The following is a 12,104-nucleotide window of genomic DNA, read 5'->3' as shown; positions in this document are numbered from 1 at the left end:
ACTTGTCTATTTGCAGGAGGCCAATCTGTAACACACGTGTGAGGAAGAAAAAGAAAAAGAAGCCGCTTTATTTCTCTCTCTCTCTCTCTCCCTCTCTCTCTTTCTTTCATTCTTGCAAAAAATATTTGCACGCACGTGCTTTATTTTTGTTTTCGCCGTCCTTTGTTAAAACAAAGACACACACACACACACACACACACACACATTCCTTCTCCACGAAAAGACGTGTGACGCCCTTACCCCTTAGCAGGTTGCTCCCTCTCACTCCGGGAAACAGGTACAGACAACAGCAAAAGCGGTGTCATGCCAAATAGAAGACCTAAAATCATGCCAAGAGTGCTACCCACCCGAGTGGCGCTCCCATTTGATGCAGAAGCGCTTTGCGAGGGTGTAAGAGTCGGCGGCCGTGCCAGACGCGACCTTTGCGCCATACGCTCGGCAAGACCGTGCATTTGGATACCAGCCGTCCCTGACACAACACCACCGAGCGCCGCTGCAGCCATTGTCGACATCCCAAAGGCTTCCGCAAATCTCTTGTCGATGGCATCCCCAGCCGTAATAAAAATGGTGTTGTCAAGCATACCAAACGCCATGAAAGGAACGGCAGACGACAACGCGATGCGGTGCCACAAGCCCCATGGAATGTAACCAGCCGCAGCAGCCGTCGTGTTGGGTAGAATAGATGCCTTTGATGTGGTGGTGTCATGCACATGCGCCGTAGCGCGAGGGAGCTCAAAACGCATGGCGACACGCTCCCGCACCGCCGTGTTTACCCACGCGTCATAGTCCTGCGAGGAGATGTTGTCATCCTGGTCCTTATCAACGGCCCGCAGCTGCGCCTCCACAGCGTCTTGGCCAAAATACTCTTGAGTGGTTCCAATGACAAGCAATGACCGGAGGGCATCACCGGACAACGACGAGAGAAAACGCGGACCAAACGTCGTATCCTTCTCAAGCAGTGCTGCAATGGCCGTCAGCATTTCCTCGCGGCCCTCCAATTCCTTCTCTTGCTGAGCTAAAAAGGGCGTCAGGGGCGGTGACTGCAACGACGATGTGGTGTCCGGAGAATTGTGTGTTCCCTGGCACCTCTGCAGCACATCACGCACCCGATTCACCGCCTCCAGTAATGCCTCATTGCTGTCGACCATCTGGCTTCCAAATGCGTCGCTGCACTTCCCTGACGACACGTCCACTACGGTATGGCCCATCCCGCTAATTGCACGGCGATCCACAGAGTGCTTGGTCGTGCTCTGACCGTCATCGCCGGTCGCGCGGATGTCACCACCACTACAATGGCTCGTACCTTTCTTCGCTGATGGTGACTGTGCGTCCTGCGTAAGTTGCTTCTTTGATGTAATGAATGTAACGGGGCACACCACCGTCAGGAACCCCGCTGTCATTCCTGTTGCTCTTCTTGACGCCGATGCAGGCAGGAGTGCGTGAACCACACACACCATGCAGGACCGGCGGAACAGTAACCACATCCCTCTCCTTCTCTTCTTTTTTCTTCTTTTTCCCCCCCTCCTTTTTTCTTTCTTTTTAATATGTTTCGTCGCCTCTCCGCCTCCCCTAATACTCAGCCGCTCTTTCACTCACACGAAAAGTGAAGAACGCTGGGAAGTCGCACGAAGCCTCCCCACACACACACACAAAAAAAAAAAAAAAGGTTTCGTTTAGCGTCTATAAAAACACTCGTCTCACCACTTTTTCCTCCTGTCCCTTTAATACCGATCCGCTTATATATATATATATATGTTTGTCTATGTATGCACGAGGAAAGAAACACGCTGTTTAATTTGGTTCTGCTAATGCCTAAATGCCGTTGCGCCCGCACAGGCACATCGACACTCGTCGCTGAGATTGCAGCAAACAACAACAGAAAAAAAAAAAAAAAAAATAAAGAAATAAAGAGGGTGGTTTCACCAGCAGCAATCAACACAGAGCACACCTCATCCAATGCAGAAACATCCATACAAAATCCCACACACAATAAATTTTTTATACGTACAGCCATGTACTCACACTCGCACTCTCGTTCTTTCTTTGCATGTGCACACAAAATACACACCTTCACTTACACTCACACTCTCACACACAGAAAAAGAAAAGGAAAAAGAGAGAAAGAAAGGAATGGAGGGAGGAAAAAGAAAAAGATAACGACATACATACATACATACATATATATATGACTATATAACTATGCGCTTGGGTGAGACCCAGCCTCCTTCTCACCCTCTCTCCGGCAAAGAACGGAAAAGACACCAAAAAAAAAAAAAAAAAAAACATGCACCGCCAACATCCGGACCAGCTTTAAAGGCGGATAAGTGGCATTCTTTAAAAGGTCCCCGCAACCGCCAAACTCCCCCGCGCAACCGGAAGCGGTGGGTGGGCGGATGCAACGACATACACACACACACAAGGAAAACAAGAAAAAAACACCTTTGCTACCTTCCAACGCGGCCTTATTGGAAAATAATAATAATAATAATAATAAGCGATACAAGTAAATTTAAAATTAAAATCAGGGGAAATCAAAGAAAAAAAAAAAAAACCCACCCCCACCCCTACTCCTCCCGCCATCACCCACTAAGCCTTAGTTGAGTTGCACTTCCCTTCCACACGCCTCTATGAATTAGATGTGTGCACCAATGACACACATAGATATGCATATAAAATTACAAACATATTTTTTTTGTTTTCGTTTTTCTTGTTTTGAACTTAGATGTAAATATATATATATATATATATATAAAGAGAGCCGAATTGGTGGCAGGCACAGCTGAAAGAAAAAGAATGGAAAGGAAATAATTGGGGAGAGGGGTGGGATGGAGACCGTTTTTGTTTTTGTTTTTTGTTTTTTGTTTTTCTTTCCATTCTTCCTTTTTTTAAAGTGTCTCTCCCTCTCTCTCTGTGTGTGTGTGTGTGTATTTGTGTGGAAGATGTCATGAGGCACATCGTATGAAACGCAAGCAAACAAAACCAAACAAAAGAAAAAGTGGAAAAATGCACATAATTAAGTCATTAACGGAGGGGGGAAAAAAGGAAAAAGAAAAACATACAAATGAAACACATTCGCAAAAGACAAGTTGGCTAAAAAAAAAAAAAAATAAATAAAATTTATTTAATGCCCGGTGTTAATTTGCGATACATGGACCGTCCCACGTGGGATGTTTCCTCATTCCCACCTGGTGCCGCCTAATTTAAAGAAAAAAAAAAAGAAAAAACCTCCAAAAAAAGAAAAAATATATATATACAAACAAACAGAAATTAAAAAATGTAAAGCCATGCATGCGGGTACACAATCAACAAACACAGACAGAGAAATAGGGGAGGAGGAAAGAGAAAAAATACTGAAGCAGAAGTTTGCATATTTCATTGTTGTTGTTGTTGTTTTTCTTCTCGCGTTTTTCCGAGGAAATTTGATGGCCGGCACTTACTATGGTAAAACGTGCCCCCAGATCTTATGGTGTTGCAACCGTGTCCCAGCAAGACGCGGCTGGCCCGTGCGCTGGTTGATGCCGTCAGCCCTGCACCAACAACAATCCCGTGATGGACGCATCGCTGACTGCGGGCTTCCCCCGACAATACGGGGCAATTGGCCCTGGCACCACGGCGAGGTGGCCGGCATTGCCGAAGTAGAAGTGGGCAAAAAAAAAAGAAAAAAAAAAAAAGAAATCCCCTCATAAAGCGTCGCTTTACATTAGCCGTACATCAACAGGCATTTTTCATGTATTTACAAATGGTCCACCCATTCACTTTAAAACGCGCCTAATTCCTGTATGCTGCCAATACCAAGAAGAGTTTTTCTGCTGTGGCTTTCAGTACACGAATTGATCATTTGCCTGCTGCGTCTAACTTCTCCCCAATGAGAGCCACAGGGTGTCTGTTAAATAGCACCAAAGAAAAAAACCTCACTGGAGAGGACGCTTTGAGCACCAACAACATCTGTGCTGTCGCCAATTTCGTCGCGTGCCTGAAAGAAAAAGCTGTAATAGTAGTCTTCGACAATACCTGATAGGTTTCCCTCCAAATCTCTTGATGGATGAGGCCACAGGGCGCGTGTTGGCTGAGACGGCATGCTAAATTAATTGGTATAACTAATCCTGGGGCGTCCGCACAGCCACTTCTCTTCTCTTTATCCAAAAAAGCGGCAATTAGGCCGGGTGCGGCCTTCTTTGCGCAGATCCCATCAAGATAAGAATGTTTGTTTGTTTTTTCCTTCTTCTCCTTCCAATTTCTACCGCGTTGCGCTCCGAGTTTCACAACGTCCTTTGGACATCTGATTGACAAGGCTGACGAGACCAGTTAGGTCATGTTCCCCTCATGTCCTGGCAGAATTTGGCTACTCTCAATTAATTTAATTCGTGATCCACCAATGGAAGGTAACATATCCATCTGTTGATTCCGGACGCGTCTCCGGGCAGATTTCATGCGCTGACATCTTGGCGGGCAGAGCCCCTTCACGCCTGTCTTTGTGTTCTCCGGGAAATGACGGGTGGGATCATCCGTGGCTTTGGCCGATCCCAAGCCCGTGCCTAAACCCTGTGGAGTTGCATTATGCCGAGATCCCCAGTTTTCTATCGGATTGACACTCCGCAAAACCTTTCCAGTCACCTCGTCACTCTCATTCGCCTCACACCCCCTGAGTTGAGATAAAAGCTGCGGCGGTGACTGAGCACAACTAGCCACGTCCTCACTACGAAAGACGTGGGGGGTATTGGGGCTTTGCTTCATCTCCATGATCTTATTGAGAATGGCTACACGTTCAGCGGTCTCACATCTCCGAATCCTCTGTCGCTGTATTCTCTCCTGCACTAGTGGCCCTCGGTCGCCTAGGCGTCGCGGCACGATAGCTAATTCTGAAAGTTGTTCTTGCTGTTGTTGCTGATTTTGCTGCGGATGATTCTGGAGGGGTTCAGCAGAGAATTTCTGTCTCTTTTCCACCCGCGGAAGAACAGGGTTGCTGGAAGAAAAAAGTGACGGAAGTTTATAGTATGCGTCGCTCCCTGACACGATCCTTCTTCTTTCACTCCCACACGGCACTTCTTTTGGTTTCACTTGTCTCGTTGCTGCTGTCATCGCTTGCCGGGTTAACTGCGTTGTCCCATTCGTAGCATGTACACACACACCCTGGGACGCCGGCGACGCCGTTGTGGCTGTGACGCTGGATGGAATTTCATGGAGATTTGTTGCAAAGTTGCCCCTTGACGTTCCCGCTTTTTCCTCCGCGGGGACGACTGCTACCACTGGGGTTTCTGCTGACGGATAGGCAGGCGGTGCTCTGTTCAGAATCAATCGGGGCGTTGCCTCCCCTTCAACTTCTTCTCGCAAAGCCTTCACCCCTCGCTTTGCGTCATCGTCTAACAGCGTCCTCGAATCCCTCGACACGTTACTAACACCACTGCCACCTACTGCAAAGCGTGCGCCTCTACAACTAGCTGCAGGTGCCGCTGGCGTGGATGGCCTGGCTGTGATGGGAGACACACATTCCTTGCTCGGTCGTGTACAAATTTTGCCAGTTGCTGGGGGCAACGTCGCCACCCTTGACGTGCTCTCATTGTGGGGCGGCTCTAAATTCACCGTGGGCTTTTGGGTGTGCTGTATCCTCGCCCCAGACCCCACAATTTGAGGCAACTGGGTGGGGATGGCTGCATTCATGAGGTTCGTCCTCGTCAAGTTGCTTGGCCGCAGCTCTTGGTTTTCCTCTCCGTGCACGGGACTGTTTCGCTCGCTGACAATCACAGGCATCTGCGGTATGCCGCTTTTGTTACTGTGGGTATCGCAAACACTAATTTGTCTTAATATACGGTGTGGTGAGAGGGTTTTGGAGCCCACGCCAATCTCGGTCCCTTGCGACGACAATACGTCCGCGCAGTAGCTGCTTGTTGGCGACATGCCCCACATCAGGGACGCAGTACCGCCCTCAGTTGGTCCAAACGGCATGGATAGAAAGTGTGGCACGTTGCTCGGTGTGTACGTCGTCTCGGAGTACTCCTCAGAATCGTCCTCAGATGAGTTCTCCAATTCATATGTCATGACCAATGGGGTTGGTGACAGCTCGGAGGAGGATGGCGCAGTTGTGGAGTTTGCCGCCCGACGAATGCCCGGACACTGCTGCTGACGCTGTTGCACGGCGCGTCTTCGGAGCGAAGCGGCGGGCCATTGCTGTTGTAGTTGCTGCTGGTGCAGCGGTGGTGATGTGGCTTTATTGCCTCCTGGCACATGCATCTCTGTGACTTTATGAAAGGAACAGACAAACAATAGTGATATATTGCAGAAGGCTGGGTTGTTTCTTGTTGTTTATTCGCCTCCTTTTCCGCACCATCCTACAATTTCCCGGAGTGATGGAAAAGAAAACACGAAAAGAAGCCGGAAGGTCCAGCCGTTCACACACACACACACACACAGAAACACTCGTCTTCTATCGACATCGCACTACCGTCTTCCCTCCCTCAGCTTCTCCCATTGATTTGTTTGTTTGTTTGCTTGTTTGTTTTTTTCTTTTTTGCCTTCTCTCGTTTCCACCCAATTCCCCCACGGGTTCTTGCGTGATTGCTTCCGGAGAGTAGGTATATATATATTATACTGACAAAAACAGACATACAACAGCACCAAAAAAAAAAAAGGAGGCAGAAGAAAACCTACAGCAGAGAACCATACAAGCATTTTACATCTGCATAAATATGCCCACCCACTCATCAGTCACCTTACCTGCATACATGCATGCGTGCACACAAGAAGATACAAAAAAGAAATCATAACGGCCGCCGAACTGTACTTTGTGATTTCCTTTTTTTCTTTCTTTTCTTTTCATTATTATTTCGACTTCCCTGCATGTCAACTTAGAAAAGATTCAAGTCTTTCCACTCCTTCCGTTGCCGCTCCAACTCTGCAGCAAGTTCTGCACGCTCCCTTGTCTCTCGCTCCACGCGCTGTTTTTTTCGTGCCGCCTCCTCCGCCAGCCGTGCGGCCTCCAACTGCTGCTCCACAAGCTGCTCACGACGTCGCAGCCGAACTCTTTCTTCCTTCGACAAGTTAGCGTCATCCACTGTGCCAACGGTGCCGCCTCCACCAACGGCGCTTGCAGTCGCCTGCCGCCGCGCCGCCTCCTCCTCCTCCCTTTCCTGCTTCTTCTTGTGGGCAATCTTCAGCCGCACGAGAACGGCCTCATTGCTCAGTAGCTTGTGTGCATTCTCAGCGACATGAAAGGCGTCGGCGGCCTTCGTTAGGGTGCACTTGTCGGGGTGAACCTTCAGCACAATCTTCCGGAAGTTGCGGTTGATGTCAGACAACGCGCATGACTGCGCATCGAGCTCCAGAATGGCAAAGGCGTCGGCCTTCGAGGCGGCGCAGTGCAGCAAACGCCGAATCTCCTCCGCCTGCTCCTCCTCCCCGCCCATCCTTGCGGAAACGTCCTACGCAACAACTACCCTAACCCTTCCTATTTGTCCATCCCACACACACACACACGCCACGGGTAAAAAAGAAAAAAAAATGCGCGCTGGCAGATATGAGCCGGTGAAGAACCATAGGGAACAAGAACGTGTTTCACGCACACACACACACACGTGCGCAAAGCACGTGTAATAATGGAAAAACAAAGATACGCACTGGGCCCCTCCGTCACCTTTCACCATACATAAATTTCTTTTTTTCTCTCTCTCTCTCTGTGCGTGTGTGTGTCATTAATGCATGAACGGTGCGTCATTATCCTGCCCTTTTTGTTCGTTAGTTTCTCTTTTCAGTCTTATAGAAGATTCACCGAAAAAAATATCTGCTTGAGAATATGTGGCAGCGCCTGCGTGTCCAAGCATTCAAATCCGTGACCAGGCGGCATCTCTGCCTGCAGATTTGATGCCTGCTCACCCAGTGTCGCAATGAAGATACAAAACATTTGTACCTCCTTGTGACTTCGCATGATTGCGCTCAGTTCACTCGGCTGGATGCCGTACCGCGGCAAGTTCGCATCGCTGATAACAAACACCAAATATGCATCCCCCTTTTCTGCCGTGACAAGATCAATGCTCTGCCGCATTGCCTCCACTGTGTTGTCGCCTGACCAGCAGTATTGTGCGTGGGCCACCATGCGCTGACACACCTCCATTCGCGCCTTCTGATTGGCGGGTGAATGGCCAAAAGAAACCAGCTCAATGCATGCGCTGTCGCCATTGTGGCCCACCATCGCGTAGTCAATTTTCTCCTCAAATCCGGCAAATGCCTCCATGACCATTACGGTGGATTCCAACAATTTGGTCAATCGATGGTCCATTCCCTCAAAACGGTACATGCTGGCGCTCACATCCAGTACGAACAACAGACGTTTCTTGTGTTTAGACTGAAACGGGTTCGTTTCAGTGGATTCTTCCCGGCGCTTGTAGATGTTGCGTTCACCAACGATGCCCTCCACAATCTTGCTGTCATCCCATATGCCATCCGTCTGACCCCGCAGCCACGTGCGTTCACCCTCTGCTGCTTTCAAGCCACTCAGAACACTTCGCAGCAACGCAACCGGGGCCTGCACACGCTCCTGTAGTGCCCTGTACTGTTCATACTCCTTCGCACTCATCCCAATTTCTCGCAATCGCTCCTCTAGAGCGGCCTTCCCCATGCGTTTTGCCTCTTCAATAATGTGAGGTGGTACCCGTTGTTTCTCCTCAGGTGAAACCTGGTGCACAGGCCACCCCTTGTCAAGACGGTACGGCCCGACAATCCCACCAAGCCCTGCAGTATCCGTGCCGCCCGTACCACCCGCGTAGGTGTTGCCGCCGTGATGTTCTTCGTCATCCTCCTTGCCGTGTTTGAGCGTGCCGGAGGGCTTCGCACGTGGCTTACTGTACGTCATCGAGAGTGGCTGCCTTGTCGTTGAAGCAACGTTTCCGATCTGTTTGACAGAACCCTCAAGCAAGGTAGACCAGTTGCGGTAGCGTTTTTGCACACGTTCCTCCACGACATCTGCAACTAGCAGTCGCTGTGCAGTGTTGTCGTACCACAGCGCCACTCCCGTTCCCTCGTTCAGTGCGAACAACGGCATACCGGGATCTTGCGATGATGATGATGATGATGCAGTGGGTGGGGGAGCAAAGCGGCGCACCATGTGCTGCTGAAAGTCAACTGCAACAATCCTGCCACGGTGCTCTGCCGAGGACCATTCAGTCGCCAGCAGCTGATGATTTGGGTGACTTACACGCAGCGAACCGGTACCAACGGCGGCTGCGGCATCGGCGTCAGTGAATAAACGCACTGACCACATCCTTTTCTCTGGTGAATACTCGTCCAGCGTCATGTACACAACGTCTCCACGGTTTGTCTCGCTAAAGCTTGGCACAACGACAGCCCCCTTCAGTTCCTCCAGCTTGAGTGGTTGTAAGAGCGCATGATCAGACGGCAATGCCGTTGCTTGATTCCCCGCAAATCCCACGATATCCCCTGAGATGCCGTCAGGAAGATGAAGAAGACTCGCCTTTGCTTGACCGTCTGCCGAGACGGCCATTTTCAGAAGGCAATTACTCACCTTCTCCCCGACTCGGAGGGACACCATTGCTAGATTGTCGGTCACGAACTGCAATTTATCGATACTCGCTGCGGGTAGTGTTACGACAATACGTTGACCGTTCATCCAAACAAACAACTCCGGACTTCTTGGTCGCGTCATGGCGACAATACCGCTCAGTGGTCGGAGTGAACAGAGACATAACGATGGCTCACAGGAGGGCGGTGCGATTCGGACGGGTAATACGGCGCCTCGAGCACATTCTTCTTCCTCCCCTTGTTGCCGCGGAGGAACGTCGCATGAGTGAACCGCAGCCGCAGCAGTGTTAATCAGCAGCACGAGGCCCGACTGGGCATCGACCACAGCCACGAGCGGAATGGGGGCGCCAAACGCTTCATTCAGCCAGCCGGCTTGTGTTTCAGTGACAAGAAAAGAACTGTGAGGTTCGGCATTGAATGCATGCAACGATGGTGCCAAGGCGGAGGAAGACGAGGAAAGGTCAGCAGCGGGAAAAAAACGCGTCAAGTCAAAGAATTGAATCTGGCCCAAAGAAAGATGTGAACGACGCATCGTCACCATCCCGAAAGAGGCAACCGACGGCGGTGCCACTATAGCGAGGAGAATCCTTTTAATGCGACTGCTGTTATTATTACTCGTGTCGTTGGTAGCCTCTTCACGTAAAAAAAGAACCGCGAGGGTGATGAGAGCCCCCATGTCAACGTCTGTTTCCACAGGCGTGATGCCCAGCACGACATCTCCTGAACGTAGAAAAGGGATATTTGGAGCCGCCAGCCATTCTGTAAATCCCTCTGACTCGACGTTTGGCACGACGGCTGCAAACTCCGACTCCTTGTATTGCTCACACCAGGTGGGAACGGACTGTGCAATGTATGGTTTATCGCAGTCCGCATCGGTAAGAAACCGCACTGGAAGTAATGTGGCATCGCTCACTGATGGCGTTGTTGACAATTTTGATGACGCCGTTGCTGGAACTTGCAGAGACTGTGGCGAGACATGCAGTGGCAAGGACTGTCCAGCACGCAACGGTAGAAGACGCCGCATGCCACCAGCGCTCACAAGCGGGTGAAGATGAAGATGCATCACCTGACGGACAAGGTGCAGCGTGTTTTCGTTGCGTGCGTCAAAATTGAATACGTTGTTAAGGGCGTCGTAAATGCCATCATGTGGAAACGCCGCCATGTGTTTCACCACCGCAATCAACTCCCGCAGAGAAAAGGGATATGTGAGATGGCCCTCTTCAAAACTCTTCTGGAGACTTTGGAAAGCACTAATGAGTCGCACCAGCAGGGTGTCAGGGAGGTTTGGTCCGTATGCCTTCAGTACGCGTAGCTGTGAAAGAGCGTCTGGGTTGCCCATGACATACGATGCAAACAAGTCACCGCATTCACGATAAAAGTCGTTGCCATGGAACGGAAACCCCGGTGGATTCGCCAGAACAATGATGCGAAAGTCCGGATGCATAGCAATGATATTTGCCTCTTCCTTGGGGTCGCTGTCCACGGCCACGACACGTGCCCGTGGACCGCGTATCTGCCGTCCATCGCGGAGACGCATCTCGTGATCCTCCACAAGTCCCTTCAGCACCTGCACCACTTCTACCGGTGCCTTGTCAATCTCGTCCACGACAAGACAGTGCCCACGCTGCACCGCCTTCACTAACGGTGAGTCCGACCAGATAACGCGACCCCCCTCAACGGTAGGATTGATTGTGAGGGTGCCAACGGTTGTGTCACGGTGGAGTTGAATGTACTGCCGTGGCACGCCTATACGCGCAAGAAAAGCGTCCACCACCTTGTTCTTCCCAACACCCTGGTTCCCAATTAACAAGATATTGTTTCCCACAGCGTACTGCTTTGCGAGCCATGCAATGATGGACTCATGCACAGGATTGGAGTGGAAGTAAGGGACATACGGCACCATCGCCCGTTCCTCCTCCGAGTATACACGACTGCTGCAAAAAACAGGTCTACCATGTACTGCGAATACACGCATAAACCCACAGCCCTGACATTCAGTGATAGCATTGGTATTTTTCAAAGCCGAAACTTCTGTGAGAACATCGTGGCGTTTACCTCGACGTCCTTCGGACAGATCGGCCACCGTTTCTGTACCCTTTCGCGTCCCATGATGCCGTTGTTGTTGTTTTTGCTTCTCCTCGTGATCACTCACGCCATGAAAACCGCAAGAATGCATGGCCTGCCGCACTTGCTCGGCCGTCAGTGTATTCATGAGCGGGAGCAATAATGCGGACTCCACTCCAGGTGTAAAGTCGTCCGGGTGGCGAACACGAAAGCGGATTAAATGCAGCAGTTGCCGGAGACTCAGCTGTGGCACTTTAGGCTCGGTCTCCTGTAGTCGCTCAAGTGCATCGCGTAAACGCAGTAGCCGGTCGACGTCTCGCTTTATTGTCTCCAAACTCCTTTCGGCCATAGCGCCACCATCACTCTCGGTAAGTGAGCTCATTTCATTTCGCCACGTCTCCAGTTCTGTTGATGCTGCCCGTGAGAGGACGGCGTGAAGAATTGTCTGCGTGGTAGCCGGCATCATCACAAGCCCAAAAAGAGATGTCACTTCGTGAGTGACACGCCTTCCA

General features: G+C 50.5%; 4 protein-coding genes across 4 annotated transcripts, besides 17 other annotated features; all 4 read right to left on the bottom strand.

Moving 5' to 3' along the window:
- Positions 1–12,104: a sequence feature (heterozygous, Esmeraldo-like haplotype).
- Positions 73–108: a microsatellite.
- Positions 177–205: a microsatellite.
- Tc00.1047053507807.40 (hypothetical protein, conserved) lies at positions 237–1,484 on the bottom strand (the record flags this gene model as incomplete). The annotated part of the gene is made up of 1 exon (XM_801943.1): positions 237–1,484. One exon carries the CDS (start codon positions 1,482–1,484, stop codon positions 237–239), a length of 1,248 nt encoding a protein of 415 aa, XP_807036.1.
- Positions 1,484–1,541: a repeat region.
- Positions 1,880–1,909: a microsatellite.
- Positions 2,097–2,154: a sequence feature (CT-rich).
- Positions 2,160–2,187: a microsatellite.
- Positions 2,264–2,283: a microsatellite.
- Positions 2,472–2,494: a microsatellite.
- Positions 2,729–2,751: a microsatellite.
- Positions 2,835–2,870: a microsatellite.
- Positions 2,910–2,935: a microsatellite.
- Positions 3,092–3,126: a sequence feature (AT_rich).
- Positions 3,203–3,275: a sequence feature (T-rich).
- Positions 3,648–3,675: a microsatellite.
- Positions 4,306–6,228, bottom strand: Tc00.1047053507807.30 (uncharacterized protein; the record flags this gene model as incomplete). Its single annotated transcript, XM_801942.1, has 1 exon — positions 4,306–6,228. One exon carries the CDS (start codon positions 6,226–6,228, stop codon positions 4,306–4,308), a length of 1,923 nt encoding a protein of 640 aa, XP_807035.1.
- Positions 6,388–6,407: a microsatellite.
- Positions 6,470–6,504: a microsatellite.
- Positions 6,843–7,400, bottom strand: Tc00.1047053507807.20 (hypothetical protein, conserved; the record flags this gene model as incomplete). The annotated part of the gene is made up of 1 exon (XM_801941.1): positions 6,843–7,400. One exon carries the CDS (start codon positions 7,398–7,400, stop codon positions 6,843–6,845), a length of 558 nt encoding a protein of 185 aa, XP_807034.1.
- On the bottom strand, positions 7,748–12,104 carry Tc00.1047053507807.10 (hypothetical protein, conserved; the record flags this gene model as incomplete). Its single annotated transcript, XM_801940.1, has 1 exon — positions 7,748–12,104. A coding segment is annotated over one exon (4,357 nt), but the record flags the coding sequence as incomplete, so codon positions are not given.

The sequence above is a fragment of the Trypanosoma cruzi genome, genomic scaffold (genome assembly GCF_000209065.1).
Source record: "Trypanosoma cruzi strain CL Brener 1047053516459 genomic scaffold, whole genome shotgun sequence".
Classification (NCBI taxonomy): Eukaryota; Euglenozoa; class Kinetoplastea; order Trypanosomatida; family Trypanosomatidae; genus Trypanosoma; species Trypanosoma cruzi.
Note: the sequence above shows the minus strand (reverse complement) of the source record. Positions and strands in the feature narration are given on the sequence as shown.